A 14,316-nucleotide genomic window follows, 5' to 3' on the forward strand; every position below is an offset into this window, starting at 1 on the left:
CTAACAGGAGTCTGTAAAATCTTGATTGCTAACTCTGGTTGGAAGAGACCCTTAATCAGGTTGTCATTCCAGCCTTCTCCATTTGGAGAAATCAAATCACTGACTTTCAAATCCGCAGCATTGATTGGTTTCACTAAGGCCTCTCCTGAACTGAGCCAATTGTCTCCCCAAACCTGAACTGATTTTCCATCACCCACAACCCACCTGCTGTATCTGCTAATAAAATCCCTGCCTGCCAACAAACTCCTCCACATCCAAGATGGGTTCCGTCCCAGAGCAGCAAACATAAAGCTGGTGTTTGGGAAATAGAGAGATTTCATGACACGTACCCACAAGGCCTCCGGGTTTGTTAGCACACGCCAGGCTTGCCTAGCTAGGAAGGCAAGGTTCTGAGTTCTCAAGTCCCTGAAGCCCATGCCCCCCTTTTCCTTACTCAAGGTCATTTTGTCCCAACTGCGCCAGTGTATTCCACGGTCCTTCCCCTGACTTTTCCACCAAAAATTGGCCACCAAAGCATTTAGAGAATTACAGAAGGTCTTAGGGAAGTGGACAATAGTCATAGCATAAGAAGGGATTGCTTGGATGATAGCCTTGATCAACACCTCCTTGCCCGCTTGATTCAAGAGGGTTTCCTTCCAGCCTTCTAATTTTTCCTTGACTTTCTCCTCAATCCAGACAAGGGAATGACTCTTATTTCGCCCCCAGATTGCTGGTAGGCCCAGGTAGTGACCAGGATCATCCCAGATTGGCATGTGAAGCAGATTAGCTATGTCCCTCTTGTTTCTGAAAGGAGCCAACTTCCCAAAAATAAGCCCAGATTTTGCAACATTAATTTTCTGTCCTGAGGCCCTGTTATATAAGTTCAAAACCTGAATAATGGAAGTAGCTTCTCTAACTGAAGCTTCTGCAAACAACAAAGAATCATCAGCAAAAAATAAGTGTGTCAAGGCAGGGGACTCAGCAGTGAACCTGAGGCCAAAAAATTTCCCTTCTTGCTGGGCTTGGGATAACATAAAGGAAAGGACGTCTGTGGCAAGAACAAAGAGATAAGGGGAAAGAGGATCCCCTTGTCTGAGACCTCTACCCGGAATCAAAGAAGGGCTTAGAAATCCATTCACTTTAAGTCTATAAGTTGCTCCTCTGACAAGTGTAAGGACTCTGTCAATCCAAGTGGGATGAAAACCGTAAGCCAAAAGGGTTCTTTCAATGAAAGTCCATTCCAATCTATCATATGCCTTACTCATATCAACCTTAAGAGCCATGTAATTTTTTGAGCTTTGCCCTCCTTTAAGTAACAGATGAAAGGCCTCCTGAGCCACAACAATGTTGTCTTGTATTAATCTCCCACCCACAAAGGCACTTTGATTAGGAGAGATGAGAGAATCCAAATCTTCCTTTAGCCTAGTAACCATTATCCGTGAAATGACCTTAAGGATGTAGTTACAACAACTAATAGGTCTAAATTGCACAACACTCTCTGGGGAATCAACCTTTGGGATCAAAGCCACTATAGTCTCATTGATTTCCGAGGATAAATTTTCAGAAAGGAAGAACTCCTTGATGGCTGGGCAAACAGTATCCTTGATAGCACCCCAATGATTTTTGAAGAAAAGACCATTTAACCCATCCGGCCCAGGGGCTTTCAGGCCACCTAACTTATTGACAGCCTCTGTTATCTCTAAATCTGAAACTGCTAGGATCAGTTTGTTGTTGAGTTGTTGAGTGACCTTCTTAGGGAAGTTGTGCAAACACTCCTCAATTTGGCTGACTCCTTCTGTATGGAAAATATCCTCATAGTGGGAGATGAAGGCCCCCATCACATCTGATTGCCCTTCCTTCCAGATCCCAAGAGAGTCACGAACCCTATCAATCCGATTCCTGTTCCTTCGCTGAATAGTGGAAGCATGAAAAAATTTGGAATTTTTATCACCGTATTTTGCCCACTTAACTCGGGATCTTTGGCCCCAATAAAGTTCCTCTTGTCTCCAAAGAGTATCTATTTTCAGCTTGATGACTCTGACTCCAGCCCAATCCACAAGGTGGTTTGGTCTTTCCTCCATGCGATGCATCTCTTGTTTTAGCCTGACTATTTCCTTATCCGCTGCTCTAAAAGTCCTTTTCTGTCATGACCATAAATTCTGCTTGGAGCTCTGTATTCTGTTGGACAAGTTTATCCAACAGTCATCATGAAGAGTTGGTCTATTCCAGCCTTGAGTGACTATCCCCTTGCACTGCTCGTGTTCATCCCAAAATACTTCATACTTGAAGGGAGTTTTGCTCCGAGAAGGGGAAAGCGGATTGAGGAGAATTGGGGAGTGATCTGAAGTCACTTGTGGATATGCCAAGGCTGAAGCATTTGGGAAGAGATCTCTCCAGGCCCAATTAGCCAAAACCCTATCAAGCTTTTCTCTAGTGACAAAGCCGTCCCTTGGATTGCTCTGCCAAGTAAACCTATTGCCTTTGAGAGCTACATCCATGAGCCCTGAGCAATGAACAAACTCTCTGAATCTTTGCAAGACAGAAGGCGCTTGAGGCCTGATTCCTTCCTTTTCATGGGCATACAAGATATCATTAAAGTCCCCAATAAGGCACCAAGGGGTAGCTTCACTGTGTCTTTAACATCATTTGGGCCAAAGATGCAGATTTTGAAGGAGTTTTGGGCCGGAAATTTCACACTAAGGGGTTTAGGCCATAGACTATACATGGGCTAATTGCATTTAAGCTTAATCATGCTTTGACAAAAAAAAATCTTAATCATGCTATTTTGAGCTAAAAATAATGTTTTATGTTCAACTGATTGTATTTGGACAAATTTAGTCCGATAGTTCTTATTGTCTTTTGAGCTATTAAGCCATCATTAGTGAGTTCTTAATTAAATTTTCAATTCTAGTGGGTGTTTATTTACTGGTGGAGCAAATATTGAGTGGTGGAATATGGAGAACATTACTAGAGACTATAAATAGAAACAATTTGAAGATCAAATTTTGAGTAATGCAAACATAATTTTTTGGTATTCGGAAATTTGAAAGTCTTCATTAAACTTTTTCTAATTATTAAGACTTAATCATCCTTTTAGCGTCCTCAACACTTAGGGTATTAATTTTTAGCTTTCTTGGGGTGCGCATAATTCATTTAACTTTGGGTTCAAGGGTTTTTCAACTTATCGGGTTCATATAAAATCAGGTTATATTCCTTTTAGTTTTGTTCTTAATTCTATTTTCGTTGTTTGTTCAATCCTACCAAAAAGGCAAAAACCCCTCCTTATTTATTCATTTATGTAGGCCTAGGGATCAAAACATACTTAACCATATTTTGTTTAAAAAAACTCAAGAGTAGGTTTTGTGTGATTTTGGGATTACCGAGCTTGAACGATGAAGAATGGTTCAGAATGTTCAACCAAAGCAAACAGCAGTAACAATTCATCCAAACCCAACAACAATCACAAGCCTCCTTTCAGACCAGCAAAGGATGACACCAAGCCTGTGCTTCAAGACCCAGTACACACTCTCACTCTCTATCTCTCGCTCTCTCTTCAGTTTCTACTTTCTTTTGTATTGTTATATATTCTTCTTCTGTACTATGTCACAGATACTAAGGTCCGACCCAATTGAAACTGAGGAAGCTGTGCTGCGATTACCTCCATTCTCAATCCCCAAATCAACTTCCCCAACTCAAATGTATTTAAACTTTCAATTACTACCCTGTTGAATTTTCCTTTCTTTTTTCTGTTTTCAACAGTGAGATTTTGATGTTAGGGTGTTTTGGCTCATTAGATGAGCTTCCCCGAGAGACCCGTTTCTTAAAGATGTAATTTTTCTTGTTATCAAATTTTCTTCTGCAATAGGGGCACTAGGAGAAATGGAGGGTTGAGTTGAGTAGATGATTTCTGATGAGGCAAGAAACTAGTGTCAAACAACTATAATCAATGACATGATTTTATCAATGTTTTCTATGTAGTGTTCCCTGTTTTAAAATGGTATACATGGACTTTGTTGTTTCACAGAGTGTCTTTAGTATTGTTCTAATTTTCTCTTCAACTGCAATCGATGACATGATTTTAATTATCAATGTTTTGATGTCTGTGAATTTACTTTATCTTATGCTTTCTGCATATTTATGTTTGTTTACTTTAGCTCAACTTTGTTTAGACAATGATATCGCATATTAAACATAAAAATCATGACAGAAATAGTGGTGATAAAGTGCAGAAACAGTGGTGTATGATACTTGTTGTTAATTGTTAATTGTTATGATTCGAGATTGGAGAAATTTGTAGTTTTGTCAATTCCATGATGCAGAATACAAAAGAGTAATCTCTGAATCTCGGGCTCTTGGAATATGATGCACATTGAAGCTGATTAGTAGTTGTAATGCGTAACACCCCGCATTTTCACATGCTTAGATGGTATGCACGCTATGTGTACTAAGATCGAAAATGCGAAGGTCGCTATCTTCAGCAGCCAGTCCTCTCTCTAAGTGGGAGACTGGTGCTGCTGAAGGTCGCTATCTCAAAAATCCCAGTTTACTACATGTCGATCTTTAGAGCCTCGATAGGAGTGGTTGGTGATTTTGAGAAAATAATGTGATCCTTCTTGTGGGGAAGCACTGAGGGTCAACGAAGGATATCATAGTTCTCCTGGGAACAAGTATGCAGAAATTCTAACCTTGGTGGTCTCGATCTTGGGTTTCTAGTGTGGAGAAACAAGGTTCCTTCTTCTGAAATGGGTCTGATGCTTTGGAACTGACAAGGGTACTCTATGGAGAAAGCTGGCTTGTGGTAAATACGGTTGGATAGCAATGCTCTAGTCCTTCATTTGCTAGTAGACACATTTAGTTCCTGTTCGATTGTATTCTAGGATATCTTGAAAACTCTCTTTGAAGGCATCGTCCTTGCTAAGGATTTTCGGGAGCAACTCATATGTGTGATTGGTCCAGGAATTGCTACCCGCTTTTGGCTCGACCCTTGGGTTGATTCTATTCCATTACACATGTCCTTCCCCCGTATGTATGCTTTAGCCGTCAAAAAAAATTGTAGGGTAAGACAAATGAGTTTCTGCAGCTGGTGCTCCTGGTTGGGAACAGGCTAAACATGCTAGATTCTATGCGGTAATTAACTCCTACTTGTCATGTATGGGGAAGATGCTTAATATGGGTGGGTGACCGGTGAGGTTTATTCTCGGTGAAGGCTTTGTGCTATTTGGTGGAGGAAAAAATTATGAGTCATGTTGTTTGGATTGCCCCCAAATGTGTGAAGAAGATTGTACCCCCCCAAGGTGGTGTTATTCCTTTGGCAGGCAGTGGCCAATAAGATTGCAGTGAAGGCAAATTTTGTGGCGCGTAGCTTGGTTAATGAAAATGCTGGAAGATGTAGCATTTATGGTACTGGGCTGGAAACTACTAGTCATCTTTTGTTCCATTATGAGAAGATTTGGTCTCTTTGGTATGATGTTTAGTCTAGAGGGGGTGTTGTGGTGCTGTCCTCAACAAGTTCAAAACTTGGTTCATGAGTGGTCGTTTCTGAGATCAAAATTGAATCCAATGTTCTGGGAGATGATGTTGGTTGATGATGTTCTCCGTTTAAATAATGATAAATGAACTTTATTTCTAAAAATAATTGACATTATGTTTGTCCACAAATTGAGTTTTTTCCGTCATCTTCTTCTTGTGGTGGTTCTAGGCCTTACACTCGGTTGTGAGTTGATTGGCATGACGGGACACGATAGAAAATGTGTATAAGGCACTCTGATGCTCAAGTTAGTTTAGGAGCAGTGAGAGAATTCGAAGTTCAAGTTGAACATAATGAGTAAAATGAATAATGCTAATGTAATTAAATGATCAAACATGTATTTATAAAGTCTAATATGAGGTATAGTAAAGCACACGACCTTGGTGAAGTCGTCGTGAATGACTTCCGAGTCAATGACCATGCTTTGACAACCTTTAATTGTTTTATTTGTTGTGTCGGCTCAGTTGATTGTTTTCTGAGATAAACTCGTTTTGGTTGTCTTGGTCGGCTAACACGAAATTCACTTGGTTTTGTGAAACCTCTTGGAATGTTTGGGATAACATTGGATCTTGTGATCATTTGAGCCGGGCTTAACACTCTCATTAAGAGTTTATTGTTATATTTCAAAAAATTATATATGTTGATTCATATGATAGGAAACTTGATGAAATGGATATAAGGAACATGTTAAAAGTTTTGTTTTGTCCAATTAAAGTCCATATTTTTTATATTAAACCTATATGATTTATAAAAAGATTAATAAATTTTGGGCATAGGTTACTCTGATCAATCATCTTTCAACTGTGATATATTTACATCTCTTTTTCTTTTTCATTCCGTTTCCACATTCTCTTCCTATCAATTTCCCTTTTTTTCTCATCTCTTCACTCATTATATATTCATTTTTTTTCAATTCATATCTCTCTAAAAGTGGAGGTGGAATTATGCGAATAAAATATTTTGTATCCTCCTTAGCTGCAGTCATTACCCATCAATTTAAGTGTCGGCTTTGTCTTTGTTGTCTAATTGAAATATAGGAATCTCCCAGTTCAACTACTTACTCAGATTCTCCACCACTTTTTGATCATTCTATGTACTTGAGCCAGTTTAAGTGAATCCATGCTAGCCTCTTGTTAATCAACTATATATAATCTAGCGTATCAGGGAGTCCTGACTTTGATTTTAGATTTTTAGCATCTGCAATCATCCAATGCCTCTGCTAGTCAACAATCACGGAAATAAAGTAAGCAAATCACTAACTAGAAGGCACAAATTGTTTACTCGTAATATCAGGAAAATGAAATTGATCAATGAAATCATTATTAAAATTAGTTGACAATATGTAGGGATTCTAAATGTGCATGCTTACCGAAAATAAAATAAAACGATAGACTGATATCATACAACATTTAGTCCAAATTAATTAATGTTATTTATAATAAATAGCACTTGTGAACATGACCACACCATATAAGGGGATTAATAATATGCATCTTTTTTTTTGAAAGTGATTAATAATATACATCTTGAGGGACTAAAATGTTTAGGTAAGGATTTATTCACACTAGTTTTTTCTTTCATCTCATTTTTATTCAGTTTTTTTTCTTATGTTTCTTTCTGCATTTTTTATCACATCACTCATTTATCTCTCTTCTCTTCCTATCTCATTGTTTGTGTGAGTGAAAATAAAGTCTGAATTAATTTTTTTTTTTTTGAAAAAAAAATAGTATTTCCGACCGATCTCATTCTTATCTCTCTTGGTGCAAGTAAATTTTGAGGGGAATGGATCCTTTCATATTAAATTTTGGGGGTTCAATTTAACACCCGACACGTTAAAACTCTCACCCTACCCAATTTTTAAAAACTCAAAAATACTATTTTTTTCAAAAATCCCCAATAACATGTCTCATTCTCAACCTTCTCCACTTCCACCATTCTCTCAAAACTCTCTCTCTCTCTCTCTCTACTATTTCGCTTCCGCTGCTTCATCTTCATCTTCATCTTCATTTGCACCACTCTCGCGCCTTGCTTCTGTTGCTACATCTACATTTATACCACTCTCGCTTCTAGTTTTGGCTGCTTCATCTTCATTTTCCTTTCATTTTCTCGTAGAAGAAGCTTCCACCATTAGAGTGGAGCTTCATCGTTCTAGGTTTTAAACCCGAAACATATATTAACTTTCGAGTTTTCAATATCGAAAATATTCGAGATCAAAATTCAGGTTAGGATAAATTTTATTTCGGGAGTTAGAACTTGAAATGTTCCTCACCTTGAAATTTATTTATTGTACCAGGATTTAGAACCCGGAATATTCTTGTTAGTGATTTTATTATCAGATGTCTAGGACACGAGGAATTCACTATAGAAGTGCTAGTGGCACCGACATGGGTCATATCCTCTACGACATACGTGAATAGGGACATCGTCTGCCCCCAAAGGCTTCTGAGCTAAAATGATGATGACTTGTCCTGTCCAAGGAGGAGACTCATGTTGAGCCCTCGGCTCCATAGACACAAGCACATATTGATGCTATCGATGCTTAGGAAGAGCATGTTGCAAAGGAGGATTTTGAACTGCCTAAGTGGAAGGTCATTGCACCACACGAGTAGACACATGTTCTAGTTGTTCTTCAACGGGAGCCACCATTTCTTGCAGGGCCCGAGGATCTTTTCTTGCTCCTGACTTACCCATACCATGTGGCGCCAACTTTATGGCACACGTTGCTAGAAACATAGGTATACATTTCTTGTTTTTCTAATATCTTCAAAGATTCAGTTTATAATCGATGTATCAACAATCACCACTATTGAGAACAAGATAGAGAAGTTGCATTGTGAGAATCACCTTGAGGTCTTTGGCATAGTGGAACGTTCTTCCTTGTATCCACTTGTCACCTGCTTTTACTCCATGGTGCACAAGGGGGTTCTTTTTACTTTTGTCGAGAGGTGGCACAAGGAGACTTCCTCGTTCCACGTATCAATTTGAGAGACGATTGTCACATTATATGACGTGTCGTGCTTGATGCAGCTCCCGATCAATGAGAGATTCTTTACGCTACAACTTGCAGCAAATGAGCAACGATAGGCGGCTACTAGCTACATTAGTTTACTTGGCGCTAAGTTGAGAGAACATTTTGGTTGAGATTAACCAAAAAAGGGTTTTCACTTGAGGTTCAAGTCGATCGGTGACCGTTATGCCGAGGCCATTGCAGGGTTGTTTCTTCTGGCCTTATCATCAATATATGCATTAATTCTAATTTCAACTTTTCTTGATTTTAGAGAAGCACTGTATCATGCAGCTACTAAAAAAAACTCTATCAGCATACATCTTAATGGTAGAAAAGTCACAATTGACTTTTATTAATTATTCTAATGTCATTAAAAGCTATAAAAAGTCAAATTAAAACAGTAGTTATTTTTGAAATAAGTCACAATTAACTTTTGTTAATTATTCTAATGTCATTAACAACTATCAAATGCAATACTAATACATTAGTTATTTTCGAAAATATGTAATTATTTAATATTTAAATTACAAAAAGATTAGAAAATATAAATATGACGTCATCTACCTATTAATTATAGTACGAAGAAAAAACTTATGAAGAAAGACATAGAATGAGGAGCTGACAGTTGTCGGAGTTCAACTTACATTTAAAGCTTTCAAAAAGTCTTTTTTTTTTACATCGGAAAGATAAATTGCACCCGGCATGAATCGATCCATGGACCCCCCCTGCCCAACCCATATGTCTTCAGGTCCTACCACTTGAGCTATCTGGAAACTTCAAAAAGTCTTGAACACTGATTAATTGAGTTGGAAAAATAGAGGAAGCAATAAAAACCTTTATAAATGCCTCCCACACCCAAATAATGTTTTCCTGAACTCCTGCCAAAAGTCAAAAGCACCAGAATTCATTGCCAATTAAGAACTCTTCCTCATTCATATTCATAACTCCAAAAATAGTAAATAACTTCTTATCCTATGAGTCATATCCTTTTACTTAAACTCATAGTCAACTCCTATTTACTATGGTTCCTAATTAATTGTCTAGAAAAAAAAACACAAATATTAAGGACTATAATTAATTTGGTCAACCAATCAGATTTTGTAAATGTGGGAAAGTTGAATTTTTTATTTAGTTGAATTGATTGACATAACAAATCTTTGAAATCTGATTGATTGACAGTGTAAAAAAACTGTACACTGTCAGTGCTTCAAAATTAAACGCAAATTAATATTGTTTTGAAATAGATATATAGAAACAATTTTTCTTTAAAGTAAGCAATAAATAAGGAACGAAAATAGTAGAAAAAATCAACATTCTTTTTAAGAAAATGATTTTACATGTACCACCAAACAATGTATACACCGTAAGAGTATATATATATATATATATATATATATATATATATATATATATATTTATTTATTTATTTATCTATCTCTTCATGTCATTGACAAGTGAACTTTATTGTTCTTAAATAATACATCAAAGTCAACACACCCTCCCTTGTTTCTCTCCTCTCATTCTCTTATGAACCAAAGCATACTCAAGTTAAACCTTGTTCTGTTCTTATTCCATTTCCTCTCTTTCTCTTTTTCTCTGTAATGCAAGTGTTAGAAGTTGCAGCTCAAAACTTTAACTTTGCATTGCATTGCACCCTCCAATGGGTAACAGAATCGGAAACCTCTGCCTCTGCTCCGCCGGCACCGGCGTCGGAGACATCTCCGGCAGATCGGAGAACAAATGCGATAAAGCTAATGTAAACTCCATCTTCTACGTCAGACCAGACCCATGTGAGTTTTCCGGCGATGGCGCCGCCACCATCGTGCCATTCCGGTCCGTTTCCGTAGCCACCGTGAGCGCAAACTCGTCAGCAGCACCGTCCACTTGCCTTGATGACTCTGTTCAGCACAGCATCGCTCTGGATTCCTCTGCTTCATTTGAGAGCTCTAATTCTTTTACTTCTGCCGCGACGGTGCCTCTGCTGCAACGTGGCTTCGCTGTGGGTGGCTTCAGGCCAAGTCCCCGTGATGGCGGCGCTTTGAACGGTGGTTCTGAACCTGTGGAGAAACAGAGAAGAAGCTTGAAGAAGGTTCTGAGCAGAGCATTTTTAAGCTCACTGTCTCTTGGGAAACGGCCAATTCTGAAGAAAAAAGAGAATGGTAATGCCAGAGTGAGTTGCAGTGGTCCTCTTGATGGTGATGATGATGATGATCTTGGTGAGTGTGATGATGATCTGTTCATGGGGTGTCAGAATCTTCATTGGACTCAAGGTAAAGCCGGTGAGGATCGTGTGCACATTGTGATTTGTGAGTATCATGGATGGGTTTTTGCGGGGATTTATGATGGATTCAATGGCCCTGATGCCACTGATTACCTTCTCAATAATCTGTTTTCTGCTATTCATGATGAGATCAATGTGCTGCTTTGTGGTCACATTTCTGAATCGGAGTTATTAGAGGAAAACTGTCCAATGGGAAGTGAAAAGTCAGGTTTGGATTGTAAGAAAGATGATGTGTTAGAATCACTTTCTGAGGCGTTGAAGAAGACAGAGGATGCGTTTCTGAGAACTTGTGATGAGATGATTGCTCATAATCCTGTGTTGGCTATGATGGGTTCTTGTGTTCTGGTGATGGTGATGAAGGGAGAAGATGTTTACTTGATGAACGTCGGAGACAGTCGTGCTGTGTTAGCTACTCAGTCTGGGGATCCCATTCAGCTCACAGAAGAGCATAGCACTCATGTCAAAGAGGTAAAACAAAGTTGTCTTTTTTTTTTACAAAATTGTGAGAAATAAAGATAATTGATCTTTTACGAAAGGGAGTGATTGGTTCACATGGCAATAATTATATCTTCACACATCAAAAATGAGGTGTGAAGAGGTGGATGAAGAGAGAGATAGGAAGAAATGAGAGAGAAAGTAAAGATGTGATAGATGATTTGATTGATAAAGAAAAAAGAAATAGATAGAAATGAAGATGAAAAAGGAGTGGAGAGATATGTATATTTTCTTTAAGTAAGGTCTCAAGTTCGACTCTTGTGGATAAAAAACCCCTTTTGGGAGAGTCCACTAGAATGTGGATGTTCTCAACTCGAGTAGAATTGTCTCACATGGAAGATACTTAGAAAAAAAATAATTGGCATTTAATTTTAATTAAGTTCATTCATATGATGTATCACAATTTTTGACATCTTGTTTCTCAATCCCCTAGGAGGTTTACAGAATCAGAAGGGAGCACCCAGATGACCCTTCTGCAGTGACTAATGGCCGAGTGAAAGGTTACTTGAATGTCACAAGGGCTTTCGGAGCTGGATTCCTTAAACAGGTAATTTCTTGGTCAATGCTGAACTGCTTTTAGGTTACCGTTTTTCCCTTTCCTTTTATGTTTAATTAGATTATTTTGCATATTCTACACTCCAATTTCACCCCACATTCAAGACTGAGATATGATGAGCGATAGGATTAGTCTTAATTGCTTGTGCTGAGAAGTCTCGTATTGACTACCGTCTAGAGATATCATATAACTAAATTAGTTTTATGAAGAGTAAGACCAACCCTCACTCTTGAGTTAACTTTTGTGGTGGAATTGAACCTAATCTAAAGTCTAAGAGTTTGATTAAGGCCCCAAATGGAAGAGCTTATTTTATAGCATAAGCGATTATGAAGATGTTTAAGAGAAGCCTATGTTGATAGATAGCTTAAAGACTACACTTAAGTTGTTTTAAGTCTATTTTCAAATAAGCTAGTATATTTTTAAATTAGCTGCTCATATTAGTTTATGAATAAAACTTTATGTTTATTTAGGACTTATTTTTAACTTATTTCAATAAATTTATTAAGTGGGCTTAAAAATAAGCGCTTATACGAGAAGCGCTTCATTAACATATTTGCGTAAATTACTACACTGACCCTCTTGGTCCATTGTGCAGCCTAAACAAAACAATGCAGTGCTGGAGACTTTCAAAGTTAACTACATAGGGGAATCCCCATACATAACTTGTTCCCCTTCCCTCCACCACCACAGGCTCAGCCCAGATGACAAATTCCTAATACTGTCTTCTGATGGACTTTACCAATTCTTCACCAATGAAGAAGCCGTTGCCAAAGTAGACTCATTCATCACCATGTTTCCTGATAGAGATCCAGCACAGCTTCTTGTTGAAGAAGCTCTAAGTCGAGCAGCCAATAAAGCAGGTATATATAAATTAAGAACTTCTCCTCAACTATATATATTTCTTCATGATAATTCAAAATTAAACATTCTTAGTGAGCTTGACTTTATTTATTAATTACAGGATTGGAGCTCCATGAGCTGCTGGATATCCCACAAGGGGAACGGCGTCTTTACCATGATGACATTTCTATAATTATAATCTCATTTGAGGGAAAAATATGGCGTTCTTTGGTGTAAAATTATACATGTAGATCATAATGTAATTTAACAACTAATTACAGTGACTAACTGAAATAAAGCTTGGGGAAATTATCCTCTTTTTCTTGATTTGGTTACTTGTTTTGCTACCCATTTTACATTCTTTCTTTATAGCTAGGTGCACACAAGTGCTAGCTACTATTTCATAGTATTACTTCTAGAAAGTTGTGTTATATGAGAGAGGACCCGTTCTATTTCAAATTAATTAACCTTCGGTTTTCTTTCAATGGGATATCCGGTATATCTACGTTGCCAGGGAAATATTCCCTGTTTCTTATAATTTTAAAACCATGCATGTCATAGCTGATTACAAAGTCAGAGCTTTTTTCTAATGACAGTTGACAAGAAATCCTAATTCTTCGTACAAAATTTATCGAGGATTCAACCTTTGAGAAACTGCAAGAGGGGACCAGGAAATAGTTTTATTATAGTCAACTTATGAAGAAGTAGGAAATAGACCCAGATATAGTAGGTTGGTGTTAAAGAGCTTGTCCTTTCGATTTCAAACTCTTCCTGGTTGACATTATTTATTTATTTATTTACTATTATTATTAAAAAATGAAACCCTGGGAACTACTCCTGTCCTGCTATGCGCAGATCTGGAAAATAGTTAATTTTTATACAAGAGGTTGTTTCCATGACAAAACTTGTGACCTCAATATTATAATATTTAGATAAAATCTATGGCTAATTGATTTTGAAAGCAATGTCGTGTGCTATTGGTTCAAATGAGAGGAGAAGAGTGATTTTAATTGAAGACAAGGGAGGGAGGGAAAGACACGACAAGTGTTTTGGTCAGCCCAAATGGTCACTCAGCTTATAGTCGTCTTGGTCATCCTATAAGGTTCATGAATAAGTAAATGTCGTGTTGGTCATCTAGTACGTTATGAATTTGGTTCAAGAAAGCTTAAGACATATTCTTTTCTTTTGAAAGCTCATGGTCTTAGCGGTTGATACCCTTGAAAGACAATTTTCAAACGTGTTTATTAGGTATATAATTAAAAACATCTCTTCTTACCCTTTCCAAAACATTATGCTTATGTACCAGCAAAACCCTTATATAAAGTACCAAAAAACTTCTAGTCCAACCGGAAAACTTCAGGTCACACTTCCGTTAACTTCCGTTTGCATTTTTAAACCCAAGGACTACTGTGAATGAGTTTTGCCACATTCGGGGACCACATGAGACATTTTAGAAGTTTAGGGAACAAGTTGGGACCAAGTTGGCTATTGACCCAAAAATTCATATTTATAATTTATTTTAAATATTTTTTCTGTTGTTATTTAACTAAAAGATTTCAAATATAAATTATGATAACTTTTGTTTGTGTAAAAGCTTCAAAAATATGTTTCGCTATGTTTTTCTCCGCTTC

At 37.6% G+C, this 14,316-nt stretch overlaps 1 protein-coding gene across 1 annotated transcript; it reads left to right on the forward strand.

The window, feature by feature from the left end:
- The first annotated feature begins 10,031 nt into the window (after window positions 1–10,031).
- On the forward strand, window positions 10,032–13,009 carry LOC130729293 (probable protein phosphatase 2C 4). Its single transcript, XM_057580991.1, has 4 exons — window positions 10,032–11,262; window positions 11,723–11,836; window positions 12,441–12,705; window positions 12,807–13,009. Exons 1-4 carry the CDS (start codon window positions 10,174–10,176, stop codon window positions 12,920–12,922), a joined length of 1,584 nt encoding a protein of 527 aa, XP_057436974.1. The 5' UTR covers window positions 10,032–10,173; the 3' UTR covers window positions 12,923–13,009.
- The last annotated feature ends 1,307 nt before the right edge of the window (window positions 13,010–14,316 follow it).

The sequence above is a fragment of the Lotus japonicus genome, chromosome 1 (assembly GCF_012489685.1).
Source record: "Lotus japonicus ecotype B-129 chromosome 1, LjGifu_v1.2".
Taxonomy (NCBI): Eukaryota; Viridiplantae; Streptophyta; class Magnoliopsida; order Fabales; family Fabaceae; genus Lotus; species Lotus japonicus.